The sequence below is a fragment of the Erythrolamprus reginae genome, chromosome 1, assembly GCF_031021105.1.
Source record: "Erythrolamprus reginae isolate rEryReg1 chromosome 1, rEryReg1.hap1, whole genome shotgun sequence".
Classification (NCBI taxonomy): domain Eukaryota; kingdom Metazoa; phylum Chordata; class Lepidosauria; order Squamata; family Dipsadidae; genus Erythrolamprus; species Erythrolamprus reginae.
In genome coordinates this window covers 322070690-322093719 of record NC_091950.1, presented here as the reverse complement: position 1 = coordinate 322093719, position 23030 = coordinate 322070690, and the positions used below count along the sequence as shown (strand labels likewise).

At 41.4% G+C, this 23030-nt stretch overlaps 1 protein-coding gene across 3 annotated transcripts in view; it reads right to left on the bottom strand.

Moving 5' to 3' along the window:
- The window catches only part of CCDC170 (coiled-coil domain containing 170), a 76313-nt gene extending 59638 nt beyond the window's left edge, over positions 1-16675 (bottom strand). The window contains exon 1 of one of the 3 annotated variants that reach the window (XM_070733718.1): positions 16437-16675. In XM_070733718.1, the coding sequence (XP_070589819.1) occupies positions 16437-16553 (117 nt within the window). In that variant the 5' untranslated portion in view covers positions 16554-16675. The remainder of the gene's footprint in view (positions 1-16436) is intronic. The other 2 variants (XM_070733719.1, XM_070733721.1) reach the window with 2 other exon arrangements.
- Between the last annotated feature and the right edge of the window lie 6355 nt (positions 16676-23030).

The window sequence follows — 23030 nt, the reverse complement described above, 5'->3', positions numbered from 1 at the left end:
TATCCCATCAATCCTGGGCCAATACTAGCAATCTCTGATTCAACCAGCAGCTGCATCCAACATTAGAAAATACATAAACATAAAAATAAGCTATAATCTAGCTATAACTATTGTTACTTCTTCACTTTATCATTTTGCATAGTTTTCAGCACCGAAACTGAAGAAGTTGCCATTGCTTATGCATCAGAGATGGTTCTGGTTCTATAGAACTGGTAGTGGAAATTTTCCCCCATTCGCCAAACTGCCAGTGACCCAGGTCTGCCACACTCCTGAATTGGTGCTCTTGGAGGCTGCATAGGCACCAGCATCTTGTTTTTTGTTTCTGCACACACGCAGAAGCTGTTTTTTGCTTCTGTGCATGCGCAGAAGCTGGGTTTCTAGCACTGCACAGGTGTGCCCATTCGCACGAAGTGTCATGAAGCAAACTGTCAGCCAGGTAAGTCAGACCTCACCCCTGTTATGCATCCATCTCAAATGATGCTTATTTGGCTTGATTGTAGAGATTAGCTCTTACACTGCTGACACGGATGTCAGTTCTCAAAGTTGAGATCAGAGGGAGGCCCCAAAGGGTGGCGGTGCTATACTCTCTAAAGCAGTGGTTCTCAACGTAGGGGCCGGGACCCCTTTGGGGGTCGAATAACCATTTCACAGGGGTCACTTAAGACCATGGGAAAAGACAAATTTTCCATGGTATTAGGAACTAAAGTTTCTAATCTAGCGCCTTGGAACATATTTTGACAATCCGACCAATCAGGGGTTTACAGTGGGTGTGTCCCTCTGACCTTCCTGCCAATCAGCTTACAGCTCTGTTGGGAGAATTGGCACTAGACTTATGGTTGGGGGTCACCATAATATGGGGAACTGTATTAAGGGGTCACGGCATTAGAAAGGTTGAGAACCATTGCTCTAAAGAACTGGAGTTTGGTGTCTTAAATGTTGTCTATGCACATCTGCCTTACCTGAAAGTATTCCCTTGAAGTGTTATTAACTTTTTTACTTCTAGTATTATTAATGAGAATTCCTATTCACTATTTTCAATACTGACTGCCAGAGGGAAAGTTTGATTAGGCTGCAGTTTAATGTTTGATATGCTTCAGAAGTGAAATGCCGACATTTGCAGCTTTGGTGATCACTAAAGTTGGAAGAATTATTTTAGAGCAATACATACAATGTATGTTCCAATCAAAATTGTATAGCTTGCTGCTGAGCTTTCTTTCTTTCTTTCTTTTTTAATTGATTTTTCAAAAGACATACAAAGAACAAACAACATTCAACATTTAAGGAGCTACCATTGCTCCGCTTATCATAGAAGTCTAACTAATACAAAAAAGAAAAAACCTAACTATGATCGGATCGATACAAAAGCATAACATACATACTCTATATTCTTATTAATTTTAACTCTATATTCTCTGTATTAATTAATTTTCTTATCTATCAAATCAAATATTGAGTGTTATAATCTAAAATAAAATATAAAATATATCACTTCTAAATTTATCATATTGCAAAACTACCCTATGTTTATGTTATTTTTAAAATATACATACGGTTTACCGTTAAATTAATAAGTACAAATAATTGTAAATTCTTACTTATTTAATTTTTACAACTATTTTTAAAATTCCACCATTTATATACTTTATCCCATATTTTATAAAATTCTGTTTCAGCTTGATTATTCAAGCGTTTTGTCATAATGTCTAATTCCGCACATTCTATAATTTTTTAAAATACTTCTACATCTTTTGGTACTTCCTTTTCTTTCCATTTCTGTGCAAATATAATTCTTGCCGCAACCGATATATGTATGATTAAATAATAAATTTCTTTTTTATACCTCATATTTGAAATACCCAGTAGGAAAAATTCAGGAGATTTTTTGATCTTCTCCTTTGTTATTTCATTTATTAAAGCTGAGCTTTATTTCTTATTACTGTGACTTCTGTTAGGGCTATGCAATGCTTCAGGGAGGCATTGCATAGGGAAAAAGATGCTCTGGAGTGCACAGAGAAGCTTATGGAGAACATGACAACAATTCATTAGAGCAGTTGCATCTTTTTTTCCCTTTGAATCAGAAATACTGCACCACTCGCATTTAAATGACTGCCCTTATTCTATGAGTGAGTCACAAACCAAACGCAACAAAAAATAAAACACAGATTATTATTGCTGTTTTGGTTATTTATGACTGTTTAATAGTTATTAAGTGAAAAGAAAGCTTTCTTTTTTCAACTGCAATGGAACATATGGAAGCTAGCTTATACTTCAAAATATGCAACATATGTGCTCAGGCTGATATTTTTTTTATGGCGATTGCAATCAGGGTTTTTGGCTAGTATTCAGTGTGTGTACCGTTCTCCCACTTTACTTTTCAGTGTCAAAATCCGGAATATTGTTTCTATTCTGAGAACAGCTGGCAGCACTTATCCTAGAAAGCCCAATTACCTTAAATAAAGCAAGGGTTTATGAAAAGAGAAAAGTGAGAAGAAACAACATTGTGTGTTCTAAATGAGTTTTTAACATGATGTCTGCCCAGCTGTTACACTGTCTATTTGCCTAACATTTAGCTTAAAATGTTTTCAGAGGAGGATTTGATTTTATTCATTTAACCTTAGCAAGAAAACATAAACAGTGCAACTCTGACTGCATGCAGAGAGATAAGGTTGGGGAGGATTCTTCTTTAAGTGCTTTTCAAATTGCACAAAAGCTTCAGCGCAAAGCTGAGACTGTAAACTTTCACTATGGGACTGTCGGCTACCTACCTGGCTGGTGGCGTTTGCAACGGGGACAAGGGAGCGGAGGTCTCCATGTTGGGGTCGGGGCTGGGACCATGCTGCAGCAAGTCGCTGGGATGATGCAAATAGCGCTCATAGCGCTGGTTGATTGAGGGGCGGGCCGGGGAGGCAGTTGATAAGGAGCCTCCGACTGGCACCGCCTCGTCTTTGCCAGAACTGCCACGGAGACACCCACCCGCCTTCCCTCTGTTACAGGGTGCATCTGATGGGTCGCCCCTCGGGGGGCCGAGTAGGAATTTTTGGCAGTCACGGTATATTGGCTTCACCATGGTCATTTTTTTGCCTACTCCACTCTGTGCGTGGGAGTGTGGCTAGGAGATGTTCTTGCCAGCTAGCCATGTCCTCCCCCCCCCGTGGTCACTGGGCGGGGGGCGGTAGGGGTGGAAAGGGGCGCAAGCAGCAACTGTGTGATCTGCTTTAGGGCACCTCTTGTGAGGTGATGGACGACCCCCTCCCTGTATTACAGGGCTCAGGTGGCTTGGGAGGAGGAGGGGGGCTGCCCTTGGGGCTCACTGGCTGGTGTTTTTTCAGAAACCAGCAGCGTGCTATCCCATATGCCAAGGGCCGTGGCTTGGGGATAGGGGCAGGTGTAAGGAAACCACTCCCCTTCGCCAGGGCAAGGAGCTTTCACCCTATAGTGGCTTAGAAAGGTTTGACATCGGATTCCGCCCCCTTTTGATTGATTTACACCTCTGCAGGTCATAAATTTAGTTAGTTAGTTAGTTAGTTAGTTAGTTAGTTAGTTAGTTAGTTAGTTAGTTAGTTAGTTAAATAATTTGATTAATTAATTAATGATTTAAATTACAATAAAGTGACCCCGTTATACCCACTATCTGTGTCTGAGTGTTACTCCGCCTCGGCCGCAAATTATTTGATTGTTGTTCCCAAGTTGGGAAAGTAGCTTTTTAACAATCTTAGCTGTAGAAGTTGGAAAGTTAGTAACATCACCCAGGATTCAATGAGGCAATTAGCCTTTTAGTCAGCCAAAGCGTAAAGTGCAAGTTTTTCATGACCAGGTAAACACTGTGCAAATGTTACTGAATAGACATTGCCTGAATTTGGAAGAAGCATTGAAGAAAGGGTTTTGATTTCATGGCTTTATGCCAAAGTATACCTTTAGGTGTGTAAATCTTCCTGGTAATGCATAGATGTGATTACCATTTCCTTGGCGTGATCCTCATCTCCTCCCCAATTACAGGAAACTAATCATATTGCTGAGGGCCATAGAGGAAAGAGTACTGTCGTTGTAACAATCATAACGATTCACATATAAACTTTCTAAGAAGTGTGGTTTTGTTTGAAAGAGTTATGGCATTTTTCTATCCATTATACGAAGGAGCGTAACTTTCACTTCCGTTAGTTCGTAATTTCTCATTCAAACCACTGTTTGAAACACACGCTTAATATAGTGTTCAATACTTTTGCATTGGCAGTTCTGTGTTAGCAAAAACTTCAGAAGTAAAGGATTTAGGGGTAGTGATTTCTCACAGTCTCAAAATGGGTGAGCAGTGTGGTCGGGCGGTAGGAAAAGGAAGTAGGATGCTTGGCTGCATAGCTAAAGGTATAACAAACAGGAAGAGAGAGATTGTGATCCCGCTATATAGAACACTGGTGAGACCACATTTGGAATACTGTGTTCAGTTCTGGAGACCTCACCTACAAAAAGATATTGACAAAATTGAACGGGTTCAAAAACGGGCTACAAAAATGGTGGAAGGTATTAAGCATAAAACGTATCAGGAAAGACTTAATGAACTCAATCTGTATAGTCTGGAGGACAGAAGGAAAAGGGGGGACATGATCGAAACATTTAAATATGTTAAAGGGTTAAATAAGGTTCAGGAGGGAAGTGTTTTTGATAGGAAAGTGAACATAAGAACAAGGGGACACAATCTGAGGTTAGTTGGGGGAAAGATCAAAAGCAACATGAGAAAATATTATTTTACTGAAAGAGTAGTAGATACTTGGAACAAACTTCCAGCAGACGTGGTTGCTAAATCCACAGTAACTGAATTTAAACATGCCTGGGATAAACATATATCCATCCTAAGATAAAATACAGGAAATAGTATAAGGGCAGACTAGATGGACCATGAGGTCTTTTTCTGCCATCAGTCTTCTATGTTTCTGCCTGTTTCTGTCATGTTCTATACTTTTTAAAGCAGGATAGAAGAAGTGATTGCATTAGAAACATAACTCTGGTCTCTCCTTCTGTTAGCCATTGTGCCACCTGCTGTTTAAAGTATTCAGCATCTCTGATCATTCCTTCACTGTAAATAAAAATCCCCAATTATTTTAAAACAGCATGAAAAAGGAAAGTAACAGAAAAAAATATGTATCACTATCATTTTTTTGAAAATGTACATAAAATTAAACAAATTTTGTTTAAATTAAACAATATGCTAAAGCTTTAGAAAATGACACTGCTGAGAATATTCAATGTTTGTATAGCACTGAAAGTTTAATTTTTTACAGAAACCTTTAAATTATCAGTATAATTTGTGTTGTGATTTTATTATATGCACTTAGTTATGATTAATCAATAAAATCACTACCATTGCTGCTATGTGCTGGTGAAAGTAAGTCTGTATCAATGCTGTATGCATGGGAGGGCTACTAGGTGGAACGGGGGGAATGCCTGTTCTGTTGATGGAAATGAGCGCATAGGGTTGCTCTATTGCTGTCCAGCGTGCACGCGCTAGGCACAGGCACTGGCGCAATTTTGGTGAAAATTACCACATTTTTTGGTTCCACGCGTGAATTTTTTTGCTTCTGTGCACACAATTTTTCCTGCCAGAAAGATCCAGCTAAGCAGGGGCGGCAGCATGGCGGGGGGAGTGGGGGGGAGCGAGGCCGAGCAGCACAGCGGGGGGAGTGAGGATAAAAGGCGACTGGGGGTTGCAGGGAGCTGCTGCTGTGAGAGGCGCAGGGACAGCCAGGGCGAAAGGTGACCGGCGGCGCGCTCCCAGCCCATTCCGGTAGGGCTGGGAATGGTAGCCCACCCCTGGCTCTATGTATTATTATTATTTGGCCATATTCCCCCTAAAGAAATATTAATTCTCTAGAACAGGGGTCCCCAATTCCCCTGGGCCACAGCCAGTTTGGAACTGAGCAACGGAAGCTGTGGACAAGCACAAAAATAAAACATGTTATTTCAACGAATGAGATTCTTCCACATTTAATCCTAGGAATGTTGAATGCTGAATGTTTTTCTTTTTTAAAGAAGAAAAGACAATGAATGAAAACAGTATGTGGTTTGTAGCAGGGGTGGATTCCCATTCCTGGTGTTATCAGTGCACTGTGCGTGCAGCCTCGCTTTTCCTGCAGACTTGCGGGGGCGTCCTAGTGTGTTTTTGCTTCTGTGAATCCACAGAAAGCAGAATTTTGCAAGAGGATGCACGTGCACCAGATTTCAGTGATTTTTTTACTTCTGCGCATGCACCGAAGCAAAAAATCACCAAAATCTCGGGCACGCGCACATCCCCTTGCAAGATTTTGCTTCTTGTCCATGCGCAGAAGCAAGAACATGCTGGGACGTGCACCCACGCCTGCAGGAGAAGCAAAGCTGCGCGCACAGCTCAACCTTTACTACCAGTGTGGTGTCCTTTACCGCTCCGGTAGAAACCCACTACTGGTTTGTAGGGATAATAAACTAAAGAGAGAAAATATGAATGTGGTTTAGAAAAAATCAGATTTAGCCATATTTCATTTTCTTACCTCATGCCTTCAATTTCTCCAGGTTAATATTTGTTATTTCTTTTCTGCATTTTCCATATTATTGCTTAACCCAAAAGGGAATACTTCGTTGCATGCATGTTGAGTTTCTGTTTAATAACCTTTCCCCCAGACTTTTTTATATTTATGTTTTATATTTATGTTTATGTTGTTTGCTTTTTTAAATATGATAGGGTTTTATGTGCTTTTTAATATTAGATTTGTTTTTGCTGGAATATTGTTTTTTTTATTATTGTGAGCCGCCCCGAGTCTTCGGAGAGGGGCGGCATACAAATCTAATAAATTGAATTGAATTGAATTGAATAATATTCTGTTGAACATATAAGTGCACTGAGGTAATTAAACAAGTTACCTCAGTGTGTACCTCAACCTCAGGAACTTGAAACTGGGTGAACCTCAACCCAGAATCCTCCAGTCATCATGCTGGTTGGGGAATTATGGAAGTTGAAGTCCATGCGACTTTAAGTTGCTGAAGTTCAGAAACACTGATCTATATTGTTGGGGTGATGCATAAAAAACCTGCATGATTTCCCCCCCAAGAAATGCAGGCCATGATCTAAGCATTACCTATTCTCATAAACATTATCCATTATTAGCTGCTATATTGGACAACTTTCAATGCCAGAATTACTAATCACCTTCCATAGCATTCCTTCAGGGGGGGGGGGGGAGTATTTAGTCAGACATCAGTGGTGCAAGTTCTCCAACTTAAAAAGATGAGAGAGGCCTGTAATTGACATCATAAGTAGACCTCAACCATGAGAGACAACATGAGAAGAAAACACATCCAAAAAATCACATTGCCTGATTTTTAACGAATTTATTTGCAAATTAGGGTGGAGAATAAGTATTTGGTCAATAACAAAAGTTCATCTCAATACTTTGTTATATATCCTTTGTTGGCAATGTCAGAGGTCAAATATTTTCTGTAAATCTTCACAAGGTTGGCACACACTGTTGCTGGTATGTTGGCCCATTCCTCCATACAGATCTCCTCTAGAGCACTGATGTTTTGGGGCTGTCGCTGGGCAACATGGACTTTCAACTCCCTCCAAAGGTTTTCTATAGGGTTGAGATCTGGAGACTGGCTAGGCCATTCCAAGACCTTGACATGCTTCTTACAAAGCCACTCCTTTGTTGCCCTAGCGGTGTGTTTGGGATCATTGTCATGCTGAAAGACCCAGCCACATTTCATCTTCAGTGCCGTTGCTGATGGAAGAAGGTTTGTATTCAAAATCTCACGATATATGGCCCCATTCATTCTTTCATGTACACGGATCAATCGTCCTGGTCCCTTTGCAGAGAAACAGCCCCAAAGCATGATGTTGCCACCGCCATGCTTCACAGTAGGTATGGTGTTCTTTGGATGTAACTCAGCATTCTTTCGCCTCCAAACACAACGAGGTGTGTTTCTCCCAAACAGTTCTACTTTGATTTCATATGACCATATGACATTCTCCCAATACTCTTCTGGATCATCCAAATGTTCTCTAGCAAACTTCAGACCGTTCCGGACATATACTGGCTTAAGCAGGGGGACATATCTGGCACTGCAGGATCTGAGTCCCTGGCAGCGTAGTGTGTTACTGATGGTAGCCTTTGTTATGTTGGTCCCAGCTCTCTACAGGTCATTCACTAGGTCCCCCGTGTGGGTCTGGGATTTTTCCTCACCGTTCTTGTGATCATTTTGACCCCACAGGATGAGATTTTGCGTGGAGCTCCAGATTGAGGGAGATTATCAGTGGTCCTGTATGTCTTTTATTTTCTAATTATTGCTCCCAGTTTTTATTTCTTCACACCAAGCTGCATGCCTATTGCAGATTCAGTCTTCCCAGTCTGGTGCAGGGCTACAATTTTGTTTTTGGTGTCCTTCGATAGCTCTTTGATCTTCAAAGAGTTTGGAGTGTGAGGGTTTGAGGTTCTGGACAGGTGACTTTTATACTGATAACAAGTTCAAACAGGTGCCATTATTACAGGTAATGAGTGGAGGACAGAGAAGCCTCTTAAAGAAGAAGTTACAGGTCTGTGAGAGCCAGAAATCTTGCTTCTTTGTAGGTGACCAAAGTACTTATTTTCCACCATAATTTGCAAATAAATTCGTTAAAAATCAGACAATGTGATTTTCTGGATGTGTTTTCTCATGTTGTCTCTCATGGTTGAAGTCTACCTATGGTGTCAATTACAGGCCTTTCTCATCATTTTAAGTGGGAGAATTTGCACAACTGGTGTCTGACTAAATACTTATTTCCCCACTGTACATAGGCAATTAGCATTACCGGTATATCTATTCTGAGTCTGTGGTAGAACCATGATATAAGCTAAGATATATAATCAGTTGAAGTTGTTCAATGCCTTTAAAAGTGAAATTAGGCCAAATAAATAAACATGTTTCTATATCTGGGACACTGTTTTTAAAATACAGAAGTTCCCATGTTTATTATCAACGTTCAACATGTTCACAATGTATTTTTTTCCCTATAAAAATGGAAGAAAATGCAATATTTAGATAAAGGAAATAAACTTTTCAACAATGTTGATTATCTGAACCCGACTGTTTTTTAGAGCTATATAGAAGTTGGATCTGCAAGTAGTGGATGCATTATCCTACATTTAACATCCTAATTTTAGGGTCCTGACCTGGAAGGATCCCATGAGAAAGCTATGTAAAAATCTTTCGGTTTCTCTGAACTTTAGATCAAAGCATGGGGGAAGGAAAGATAAAGAGCAGAAAAGCAGAAATCTTAAGATAAATGTACTCCCTTTGCTACGTTTAGTTTAATAAGAAACAGCTCAGTCCTTGAATGCCGAAAGATAAAACTGTACCAATATATAATTGAAACTATAATTGTTAGGGCATTATGCAAAGTACCGCAGCTGTTGAAATAGTGTCCTATGAAGTGAATGTTTAACCTAATAGTATTGATGTATTTACAATGAAATATTAAGAAGCAATGTAGACAATTTCCAGTACTTTCATTAGAACAGCTTTCCCCAACCTTGTGTTGCCCAATGCTTTGGGCCACATCTCTCTTAAATCCCCAATCAATATGTCTAACATTCCTGTGGTTGGAGAGCGCAGAATTGTAGATTGCTGTTGTCTAAATTATTGAAATTTAAATGAAGCAAATTATACTAAAAAGTAACTAATCTGCTTCTTCATTCTATGGAGATTCTCCATCATTCAGGTCATGGTTATCCTAAAGATGCTTTTCTAAAAGGCAACTAAACTTTATTTTTTCTTTGAAAGCGTTTCGCTTTTCATCCAAGAAGTTTCTTCCTTTCAGAAGTAAAAAAGCTTTTTGGATGAGAAGTGAAATGTTTTCAAAGAGAAAAAAAAATCAAGAAAGTCCAATTGCTTTTAGAAAAGCACCTTTGGGACAGATTCGTCGTTCCTTCTTAAGGATGGATAATACAGTGACTAGGTTCTAATCTAGTTGTAAAGATACTAGGACCATGATGGTGAACCTATAAACCTATAAAATGCTGAAGACCCACCTTTGTCGCTAGGCGTGGGGATAATTACCACCTTCTCCCCCTTTTTATTATGTTTTCGGCCTTACTGTATGATGGATTAGGTTGAATGTGTATGATTGTATAGTTAGGGATTTTACTATGTATTAATGTTTTTAAATTGATTTAACTTTCTACTATTGGATTTGTAATGTATTGTATCACTATTATGTTGTGAGCCGCCCCGAGTCTTCAGAGAGGGGCGGTATGCAAATTTAATAAACTATAAACTATAACTATAAACTATGGCACGCCTGTCATAAGTGGCACACATAGCCATATCAGTGGGCATGCAAGCTCAGATCTGTGTGCGTGTGTGCACCAGCCAGCAGATTTTCGGGCCTCCTGGGCCCACTGGGAGTCGGGAAATAGCCTGTTTTCAGCCTCCAGGAGGGAGGAATCATTTTTGCCCTCCTCAGGCTCCTAGAAAGACTCTGGAGCTTGAGGAGAACAAAAAAAATGGGACTTCTAGTTCAACCGGAACTTGGCCAATGGGCCATTTTCTACCGCCCAAGGGCCTCTGGGGAAGTAGGGAAGACTGTTTTCACCTTGCTCAGGCTCCTAGAAAGGCTCTGAAGCTTGGAGAGAGCGAAAAACAGGTGTGTCATTGCATACCAGGAAGGTTACGCACACATGCACTAGGGGGCGCATGGAATTATGTATGGGCATATATGTGCATGACTCCTCTTATGCCCCTTCCTTTTGGCATGTAAACCAAAAAAGGTTCGCCATCACTATTTATTTATTATTATTTATTTATTTATTGGATTTGTATGCCGCCCCTCTCCGTAGACTCGAGACGGCTAACAACAATGATAAAACAGCATGGAACAATCCAATAATAAAACAACTAAAAACCCTTATTATAAAACCAAACATACACACAAACATACCATGCATAACTTGTAATGGCCTAGGGGGAATGAATATCTCAACTCCCCCATGCCTGGTGGTATAAGTGAGTCTTGAGTAGTTTACGAAAGACAGGGAGGGTGGGGGCAATTCTAATCTCCGGGGGGGAGTTGGTTCCAGAGGGCCGGGGCCGCCACAGATATTAGGGCTTCTGACTGCCCTGGATTTAGTTCAGAGACTCCTAAAATTGATTATCAGAATCTTTTTAATATGATAAAGAAAAATGAATTAATAAAATGATTTGAGAGCAATTGTAACAAAGAGCCAATTGGTTCACAGGATAAGGCACCATGCTATAAACCAGTAAACTGTGAATTCCAGTGTCACCTTAAGCATATAAGCTGATCAGGTGACTTTGGGCCAGTCCCTTTTTCTCAGCCCAACCCACTTCTCAGGGTTCTTGTTGTGTGGAAAATAGGAGGAGGAAGGAATATTATGCATGTTTATGAAGTAATAAAGCTGGGATAAACTAATCCATAAAACTTTTTATTTTAAATATTGTATACAATGCTGCATGCTGCCCAGAGTCATATAATGGAGTTGAGCAGCTTAATATGTTTAAAATATTTCTTCACATGCCAGTTGATACAATCTGGAAATACAATATAAAACCTGTAGTATGTAAATCTTTACAATAATTAATATATAAATTACATATATTACATAAATTATTTTGGTGGCGCTTAAGGAGGCTTTGGCAGTCCAGAGTGAACGAAGCATTTTCCTTTCTCTGGGTGTTGGACAGGGAATAAACCTCTGTCAGCACCCAGAGAAAAGAAACACTATCTTCGCTCTGGGCAGCCGAGGAGTCGCCACAGCGAAGGAAAGGTGCCAGCTACAAAGCGAGCGAGCGAGAGGAGAGGGGAGCCCTTCAGCATGGGAAGGAAGAGGAAGCAGGTAGCAGCAGCAGCAGCCAGTGTATGGGAGGCAGTGTATGGAAGGCAGCCTTGCGCCAGGTGTATTGGAGGCGCGTGCTCCTCCTCGCCGCCTCAAAGTCCCTCTTTTTTAAAAAAAAGGCTTAAAGTTTTGGATTTTTTTTATTCCCCTCACCTCCTCCTCTTCTTCCTCCTCCTCCTGATACCCAAATTCCAAGCTTTTATTTCTTTCCTAATGGTTTTGCATGCATTATTTGCTTTTACATTGATTCCTATGGGAAAAATTGCTTCTACTTAAGAACGTTTCTACTTAAGAACCTAGTCATGGAACGAATTAAATTCTCAAGTAGAGGTACAACTGTATCTGATATTTTCATTGACATCCCACTCACTTTGAATTTGTTGGCTGTTGGATACCTTAAATCAGTGGTCCCCAACGTTTTTTCCACCAGGGACCAGTTTCAGCAAGACAATTTTTCTATGGCCCAGTGGGGGCGGAAAGGGGCGTGGTTGGGGGCGGGATTAAGCATGGGGGTGCTGCTCCTCCCCGCCCCTCTTTCCCGCCATCGTCCTGTGGCCGGCAGAACCTGCCTCCCAAGCCCTCTTGCCCAGCGGGAGCTAAGCGCTGGAGAGAGGGGGTCAGGCTGGCCCTCCTGCCTCCCCCCAGCCAAAAACGCAAAAGCGCCCCGCGGCAGAAGCCAAAAGAGGCTTGAGCCTCTCGGTCCTTCCCGCCCCTCTGTCCCATCCATCGTCCTGTGGCCGGTAGAACCTGCCTCCCGAGGCCTCTTGCCCGGCGGGAGGCGAAGCGCTGGAGGGAGGGGGTGGCGGCATGAGGGCCGGCAGCTGCTGACTCCATGGACCGGTGCAACATGCCCCGCGGCCCGGTACTGGTCCGCGGCCCAGTGGTTGGGGACCCCTGCCTTAAATAACACATACTGGTCTTCGACAAAAATGAACTTTGATACCTTGCCCACCCTCCCGAGTTTTTCAATGTAGAATCTAATTTATTACTGGGCAACCTCACTTTTTAGGTATGTATTTTTATTTGAATTATGATACATATATGACATGATTGTACATATTACGATTTTAAATTAACTTTTGGCACATAGTTTTCATTTCTTGATATAATGCCAGGAATGTTTGAAAAAACATTCTGAGTCTACAGATTGAAGTTTGAGAAATATTCTCAGATCTGAGTAAGATTACTCTCCTGGGAGCTGCCAATACTGAGAAACTTCTTGAGCCATGAGATGATTAAGAAAGATCAAAAAGTTCAATGTCAAAGAAAGCTAAAACTATTCCTTAAGATTGAAAGGGATTGAGCAAATATGAAACGCTTATAGGTTTGACAAGGCATAAGTAATCATAAAGTATAGGCAGATTTCTTTCCAAGAGAAAGGAATGTGGGTGGAAGACTTAAAAGTCCTATGAAAATGTGTACTGATTTAGAATGTGTAAATTGGTAAAAAAAATATAACCTGGCATTGCAACAACACCTTCCATACACTTCAAAGAAAAAAAATATCATGCTGCTGTATTGAGTCCAGTGCAATAGCTCTATGAGTATTTGTCATAAAGCAATAGATCAAATTAGATAATTCTCACTATACAATAATAATTATCACTAATAATTATCACAACTCAGAAAGCTCAAACTGCCCAAAGAGTTGCCGATACAGTTTTACAGGGATATTATTGAGTGTATCATCTGCAGTTCTATAACTGTCTGGTTTAGTTATGCAACCCAACAAGACAGACACAGACTTCAGAGGATAATTAGATCTGCAGAAAAAACAATTGCTACCAATATGCTTCCATTGATGACCTGTATACTGCATGAGTCAAAAAGAGAGCTGTGAAAACATTTACCTATTCCAGGTCCAGTCAGTTAGGCAATGTCACCTGGTGGGGCCTAGGAGTAGAGCAGGGGTGGGCTGCTGCCCAGACAAGAGCGGGGGACACAGTGGGGTAGGAAAAATGGAGCTCCATCCCAGAGCACCCAATTTGCGCTGAAAGACGTTGAAAGAAAATACAGGGTGTCCAGCATAAGCCACACCCACAGTGTGGTAGTAAAAATTTTGGTAGCCCTTCACTGGGGTAGAGTCTTCTCTGTGGCAGCCCCAGACCTTTGGAATCAACACTCTCCAGAGATTCGGGTCGCCTCCATCCCCCTGGCCTATTGTAAGTCTTTAAAAACTCATCTTTGTCAACAGGCTTGGGCCCATTGAGCAATGGTACTCTGCTCCGGCCATACATATATGAGTGTAAATGGAATGAATGTGAATGGTTGTTTTTAGATAAAATTTAGATTAGTTTTAATTAGTGGGTTTCTCGCATGTCTTTTGTATGGTTTTCACTTTGTAAATCGCCCTGAGTCTATGGAGAAGGGCGGCACAGAAATAATAGATAGATAGATAGATAGATAGATAGATAGATAGATAGATAGATAGATAGATAGATAGATAGATAGATAGATGAATGAATGAATCAATGAATGAACGAACGAACGAACGAACGAACGAACAAATAAATAAATAAATAAACAAACAAACAAACAGCTCCTACCCTCAAAACGATGCTATAGAGCAGTGCACACCAGAACAACTAGTCACAAGAACAGTTTTTCCCTGAATACCACTACTCTGCTAAATAATTCCCTCAACACTATCAAAATATTTACTAAGTCTATACTACTACTAATCTTCTCATCGTTCCCATCACCCATCTCCTCCCATTAATGACTGTATGACTGTAACTTTGTTGCTTGTATCCTTACAATTTATAGTGACTGGTTCCTAATGTGATTTGATTGATTATTTATACTTGGGCTATCATCAATTGTACCTTATGATTCTTGACGAACGTATCTTTTCTTTAATGTACATTGAGAGCATATGCACCAAGACAAATTCCTTGTGTATCTAATCACACTTGGCCAATAAATATATATGTGTGTGTGTGTGTGAAAATATTCCCCATGCCATCCATTTAATGGCTAAAGCAGGTTTTTAATATGGTTACCCTTCGAATGTTGTTGTTGTTGTTGTTGTTATTATTATTATTATTATTATTATTATTATTATTATTATTATTATTATTATTTTTAGATTTGTATGCCGCCCCTCTCCGTAGACTCGTGCCAGACTACAACTCCTATGATCCACTACTCATCATGGATAATGGATGATGGAACTTAGATTCAACACATGTTCAACATAGGTCTCTTTTCTAGGCATATGTGTAATCCAGAGAGACTTCTAAGGCATGAATATTAACTAGACTTAAATATTTTTTATCTGCTGAAGAATTTCAGTAGGTAAGTCATAAGTCATCCCCTATTCTGCTTAATAGTGTGGCTTTTTGTACAAGGCTGTTTATGTAACCATGTTCTATCATTCTGACATGATTGATTAGTGCTACTTGTGTAACTGTAGTAGTTCAGATCTATCATTAAGAGGCAATTGTCTAATTGTTAAAATATAAAATAAGTCGGATTTGGATGTAATGGTTACTTTAACTAGGTGTTTTTTTAAAGTACGGTATACTCTTCTTAGCCACTAAAATCTGGGAGATAAGCCACAAGCTACTTTGCATTGCTACTTTGGACTTTACATTTTGCAAACAGATTCACGTTTTCCCCTATCCATTTTCCAAAAAAAACAAGACTAAGGAGGAAAGGGGCACCAGATAGATTTCAGACTTCTGAAGATCCAGAACTTTTGGGCCTTTTTAGGGTGTGGGGGGGTGCTGAAAAGCACTGTGAAGCAGTATATAAATCGTAAGCGCTATTGCTACTGAGAAGCCTTCTGCTGCTCAGATGCAACACAAGGGCTGTATTGGCCTCTTTAGTTCGGACCCCAATAAGATATGATATGGTGTGCATGATATGGTATGACTGCATTAATGTGATTTTAAATTGTTTTACACTATTCCATAATATTTTATTGTTGTAAGCCACCCAGAGTCCTTCAGGATTGGGCGGCATACAAATTAAATAAAAAGAAAGAAGGAAGGAAGGAAGGAAGGAAGGAAGGAAGGAAGGAAGGAAGGAAGGAAGGAGATAGACAGACAGACAGACAGACAGACAGACAGACAGACAGACAAATGGATTGATGGATGGATAGAGATAGATAGACAGACAGACAGACAGAAAGACAGATAAATGGATTGATGGATAGATAGATAGATAGATAGATAGATAGATGGATGGATGGATGGATGGATGGATGGATGGATGGATGGATGGATGGATGGATGGATGGATGGATGGATGGAAGGACAGGCAGACAGAATTAGCAGTGTGGGGATTTCGGGGTCCCGAATGGTTTTTTTTTTAAAAAGAAAAAATCTCCATTCCGCCAAACTACACGGCAGGTGTTTGCTGCAAGATTCTCAGTCATCCAGGTAGAGCCGTGGGAAAGTTGAGGGGACTTCATTTTCTTTTCTTTTTCTTACGGGTTCGAAACTTTTCGCTGCTTATTTCGAACCCGCAAGAAAAGAAGACTGGTTGTCCGCCTCCGCCGCCGCCACCACCACCCGGCTCAACTTGCAAACACGCCGTAGATGTTGCTATATAGGGACTGCAAGCCCGCGAGGAGCCTACCTCCGCTTCGGAAGAGGCTGAGGCGCCGGCGGGCGAGCGCAGCAACGGCGCGTTGCTGGTCACGTCGATGAGCCTGAAGGAGGCTGAGCCCGCGCGGGAACCGCCGGCGCTTCTCATGTTCCTTGCAGCGCGCGAGGCCCGGGGCTGCTTTCCTTCGGCGTTCGGGGAATAAGCCAGCCGGGCGCGTCCCTAAGAGCCGAGGCTCACTTGGCTACCTGGGTTTCTATGTCAACCGCCCCGTGGATACACACAACCGGGGCTGCCGATTAAGAGAAACCCGCCCTCTAGGGGATTCTCGCGAGACGCGTGCTCGAAAAGAGCGCGATCCTAAAAGTTTGCTTATACTGTACTGTATTTTGGTGGTTTTGAGGGAAAAGTTTTTTCCTTCCGTCCCACCTTTGGAAGGCTGTTGGTGCTTTTCGCCGTTCGCAGGGGCCGCCCGTCTCACGAATGCGACTCGGGAAAGCTAAAGAACCCATTAAAAATGACGAGTTCGACAAAAAAATTCTTACGCAACAACACAAGAGCACACAACAGATTCAAACTTAATATTAACCGCTCCAAACTTGACTGTAAAAAATATGACTTCAGCAACCGAGTTGTCGAAGCGTGGAACTCATTACCTGACTCAGTAGTGTCAACCCCTAACCCCCAACATTTTTACCTTAGACCAGGGGTCAGGAACCTTTTTGGCTAAGAGAGCCGTAAACGCCACATATTTTGAAATATAATTCCGCGAGAGCCGTACGTATCTCCCTTTCTCTCTTTCTTTCTCTCTCTCTTTCTCTCCCCCTCTCTTTGTCTCTTTCTATCTCTTTCTCTCCCTCCCTCTATCTTTCTCTTTTTATCTCTCTCTTTCTCTTTCTCTCTCTCTCTTTCTCCCCCTTCTCTCTGAAGTGGGGAGGGCCGGGTTGGCACCAAGGGAGCTCGAGACGGGGTGCAAAAGCAAACTACTCTGCTGGCCCAGGCCCACATCGGAAGGAAGGAAGGAAGGAATGGTAAAAGAGGCGATCAAGAGAGGAATGGGTGAATGAATGGACGGAGGGTGGGAAGGAAGGAAGGAAAGAGGGAAGGGACAGGAACAGAGGAAGGGTGCAAAGAAAGCAAGGAAAGGTGTGAAAGGGGAGAGTAAGAGAAGAAGGAGTGAAAGAAGGGAATGAGGGAGGAAACAAGGGAGGAAGGAGAAGGAAAGCAAGAAATGGAGGGAGGGAAGGAAGGAAAGAAAGAAAGAAAGAAAGAAAGGGGGAAGGAACAGGAACAGAGGAAGGAAGCAAGGAAACTTATGAAAGGGGAGAGTAAGAGAGGAAGGACTGAAGGAAGGGAGGGAGGGAAGAAGGTAGGAAGGAGAAAGAAAAGAAGAAATAGAGGAAGGGAAGGTAAAAGAGAGAAAGAAAAAGAGCAAGAAAGAAAGCAAGAAAGAGAGAAAGAAAGAATGAAAGAGAAATAAAAATAGAGAGGGGGAATGAAAGAAATGGAAGGAGAGAAGGAAGGAGAGAAAGAAAGAGAAAGAAAGAAAGCAAGAGAAAGAAAAAAGAATGAAAGAGCAAGAGAGAAAGAGAGAAAGAGAAAGAAAGAAAGAAAGAAAGGCAACTTCAAAGAAAGGCTCACTGAGCATCTCTCACTCTCTCTCTCTTTCTATCCCTCTTTCTTTCTCTCTCTTCCTTTCTATCTCTCCTCTTCCTTTCTCTCTCCTCTCTCTCTCCCTCTCTTTCTACCCTCCTTTCTCTTCCTTCCTTCTCTCCCTCCTTCCCCTCCCTCCCTCCTTCCTTCCTCTCCATTTCTCTTTCCCTCCCTCTCTTTCCCTTTTCTTTCTTTTGGTCCACTTCTCTCTCTCGCCGCTTCTCCACTTGCCTCCCCCTCGCGCCTCGCCCTTCCCACCCGGCCACCCGCGCGCGCTTACCAGCAGCAGGAATTCAAGTAAGCCCAAAAGAAGCCATTGGCTCCGGGCGGCGTTCATGGCCCCCCCGAACCCCCAGCCCAGCTGGAGCTCCCTCTCGCCGCCGCCATCTCCCTATGACTGCCTACGGCCGCTGCAGCTCCCCCCCCCCCCACCGGGCCACAAAGGACACTTGCCGACGCCAGTGAAGCTTCAGCTGGGCGGGGCGCTGCCGGTACTTCCCTCCTGGGGCTCCCGCTCGCAGCTGTCCCCCGGCTTCTGCTCGATGCCGCGGTTTTCGGCGCTGTCCTGCTGTGCCCCAAAGACGGAAGGCGGGAAAAAGGCGAGAAGAATGGAGCCGGCGCTGGGTGTGAGGGAGGATGCTTTCTGTGCGGGCGGAGGACTACCCTCGCCGGAAGAGCTGCCCATCTAGCAGTCCCGCTGCCCCATTGGCCGGCAGGGGATGATGGGCAAGGGACGCCTCGGGGAAGGTGGGCAGGGTGGGAAGGGAAGGAGGGGGCTGGCGGGGGTTTAGGGAAGGGGAGCCGAGGCCAGCCTTGCAGCTCCTCGGCGGGAGGAGTCGAAAGCCACCGGGAGAAGACTGGGCTCAGCAGCAGAAGCGCCGGGCCCGCCCCCCCCATTATCCCATAGACAGGCAGGAGTCCTGTCTGCGAGCCAGATACGGCCATCAAAAGAGCCATATCTGGCTCGCGAGCCATAGGTTCCCGACCCCTGCCTTAGACTATCCACGATTGACCTCTCCAGATTCCTTAGAGGTCAGTAAGGGGCGTGCATAAGTGCACCAGTGTGCCTTCCGTCCCCTGTCCAATTGTCTCTCCTTATCTCATTTATCTTTTCTTCCTTTCAAATATGTTCACCTATACTTTTATATCTTTTCTTCTGTTCTTTTCTTTACTTACATTTTTACATATCTTTCTCTTCAATGTGTATTATGTATTGGACTAACTAACTAACTAACTAAATAAATAAATAAATAAATAAATAAATAAATAAATAAATAAGATTTCAAAGACGTGTACGGGAAGGGGGGGGAAACAAAACGAAGACTAAGGAATACTTTTCGCTGTTCCAAAGCTGTGTTTTTAAAGAATATTTTTTTATCCTAGGCATACAGAAAGATTTATTTGATTTTTGCTACAGTATTTAAGTTTACACCTCAAAAGAATAGTCTGCTTTTAAACTTAAAGTATTGTGTGTGTGTATAGGACATTATTTGTAAAGGTGGCATATTTTTTTAAAGTTTATTTATATATTTCCATGAAATAAAAATAATATATCACATGTGTTTTTACAGATCATAACCCCACATCCACCTCTACATTCCTTGGGGCAGGAGCTGGGGCAGAGTTAACCACAACAACAAATAATAGTAGTACAGTGGAACCCCGACATAAGAGCTGCTCTACTTAAGAGCAACTCGAGATAAGAGCTGGGAGGGGAGAGATATTTTTGTTCTACTTACAAGCCCAAATTCGAGATACAAGCGCCAAGGAGCTGTCTCCTGAAGCCAAACGCTAACTTCCGCGTTCGGCTTCAGGAGACAGCTGCGAAGCGGCGCACGTGTTTTAAAAGGTTGCAGCCGGCCTGGGGGGCTCGGGGGGGTGCTTGCAGCTTTCTTTCTTGCTCTTTTTCTTTCTCTCTTTTACCTTCCCTTCCTCTATTTCTTCTTTTCTTTCTCCTTCCCACCTTCTTCCCTCCCTCCCTCCCTTCACTCATTCCTCTCTTACTCTCCCCTTTCATAAGTTTCCTTCCTTCCTTCCTCTGTTCCTGTCCCTTCCCTCTTTCCTTCCTTCCTTCCCACCCTCCGTCCATTCATTCACCCATTCCTCTCTTGATCGCTTAAAGCCGGTCCCTGGTGCAAAAAGGGTTGGGGACCTCTGTCCTACAGGATTGGGTGGCAGAGAAGTTGAACATATGTAAATTTAAAAGTTTAAGAAAGTTTACAAGTTAAGTGAAAGAAACTTCATTATTCATTTATATGTACATGTACATTTCTTCATTAAAAACATGTCTTTCTGCATAATTTAGACTAACTTTGTGAGTTTTTTGAGGGCTGGAACCAATTAAAATTATTTACATTAATTCCTATGGGGAAAAGTCGTTCGAGATAAGAGCTGCTCGACTTAAGAGCCCAGGTCCGGAACGAATTAAACTCGTATCTCGAGGTACCACTGTAGTAGTAATAATAATAATAATAATAATAATAATAATAATAATAATAATAATAATAATAATAATAATGTTTCTATAATAATTAGATGTGTATGCTGCCCCTCTCCGAAGACTCAGGGCGGCTCACAACACAATACACAATGTACAAATCCAATATTTTAAAAAACAGATTAAAACCCTTATAACAATCACACAACCCAAGCAAACCATACATAAATCATAGTAGCTACAGAGAATATCAACTTCCTCAAGCCTGGCGACATAGGTGGGTTTTTAGGAGCTTGTGAAAGGCAAGGAGGATGGGGGCAGTTCTAATCTCTGGGGGGAATTGATTCCAGAGGACCACCACAGATAAGGCTCCTTATTCCTTACAAGAGTGGTCTGAAATCAAGTCATCTGATGAAACCATTCCTTTGTCTTCCCCCATGTGCAGATATTTTAAAAGCCCATGAATAAAGTACTTTGGAGCATGCTAATTGTCACTACAGTAGCCCCTCGCTATACCGCGCTTCACCTACTGCGGCTTCACTTCATCGCGGGTTTCTGAGGAAGTTGATCGGCAGATTTAAACAACCCGCTGAACTCGATCGGCAGGTTTTTCAAAAAAAAATAATTCTAAAATTGTAAATACTGTATTTAAATACTGTATCTAAAATAAATACTGTGTGGGAAGGGTTTATAAACACTTAAAACAACAAAAACTTACCAAACAATTACAATATAAATACTTAAATAAGTACTATCAGTCGATAAATTCCCCATTGCGGATTTCACCTATCGCGGCCTGGAACGTAACACCAGCGATAGGTGAGGGACTACTGTACTTTTAAATAAAAGTCTTTAAAGCAGCTGTGCCCAACCTTGGCAACGTACGACTTGACTTCAACTCCCAAAATTCTCCCAGGCAACTAGCTGGGGAATTTTGGGAGTTGAAGTCCACAATTACAGTCTTACAGTTGACAAATTTGGACTCTCCTGCTTTAAAGGAAGGTGGGGCAGGGAGCTAAATAGGGACCAATGCAAAGATCCTGGCAACGCTTGTCAAATTAATTTGCTTTTGGATTATCTTGCCTAAAGAATATAACTGATCTATCCTTTATTACCTTTTGTTATATCAATCCTGAGAAGCATTTCATTTGAGGAACTTTTCTATTCCCAGGAGATTTTCAATGTGTTACCTCAATCTTCTTTTAAAACCATAAGCTTCTACTATGTTACACAGTGTTCTGGTGGGTTGTTTTTATAGTACAAATATATGGGCCGCTAATTACTAAGGTGTGAAATTGTGCCTTTTATTATGCCTTTAATTACTGAGATGTGAAACATAGTAGCAGTCTCAATTCACACTGTGAAGTGAGTCACAGTGAATTGAATCACCATTATGATATCCAAAGGTAGATTCAGAATGTTTTAGAATATATTTTATTTATTTGTCAAAACATGTACAAGATAATAGATATGGTATAAACATAAACAAAAGCAAATATGTATAGGTAAATTTGGACAATAGGACAGTAGGACAGGAATCGTAGCCACAATGGTGTGCCTCTTCTTTCATGTGGCTGCTGAATTTAATAATATTGGCTTTTTAGTTGAAAAATAGGTAGCTCAAAATAATCTTTTTGGAGATATTTAAATTCCTGAATGGATTTTCAAGAAAGATTACTATCTTTCCTATGCTGGAAATGTAATAATTGATTTTAGTGTATCCTCGTCTGTCCACTGGTAGTTCTTTTTGGGTTAGATTTTATTACTATGGTGCACAGACAGTTTAAGGATCTTAAGGTTTAAAGACATCATCATATTGAATTATATTCCCAAACATAATTTGTCTGTTTAGGTATATTGCCTTGGGACTGTTGCAAAACAATGTGATTATGAGCTCCTGGAAAGAAATAAGTTTGAAAAATTAGTGAGCTCTTAGCTCTCAGCCTTTGAACTGATGCTTTGTTTGTAGAAAGGCAAGTGTTTAGTTTTTATTTATTTATTCAATTTTTATGCCGCCCTTCTCCTTAGACTCAGGGCGGCTAACAACATGTTAGCAATAGCACTTTTTTAACAGAGCTAGGCTATTGCACCCACAATCCGGGTCCTCAAAAGTTCAAGCAAAGCTATTCTATACTTTAAATTTGAATTGTTGGTTAGAATTTGATTTGTGTTTATTGTTTTTTAAAAAGTAGAGGAATATGTTGCTCATTCCTTTTATGTTAACTCCCCTCTTACATTTTAGTAGGTATTACATACTGCTCTTTTAAGGATATAATTGAATAGTTTGAAATAAAACCGTGTAAGTTTTCAATTTCCCCCCATTTCATACAAAATTCAATTTGCTGTCTCATAATCCCACTGATTTGAAAAGCAAGCTTTTTAAAAATCAACTTTCAGTACAGATTTTTTTTCACATACTGTATTAAACATCCTTCTAGTTTACAGCATATTAGGACTGGACTTAATAGTTGTTTGTAAAATTCATTGTTCCTAAAAACTGTCTTTTGCACATCTCTATTGGTTCTTCTTTAATGGGA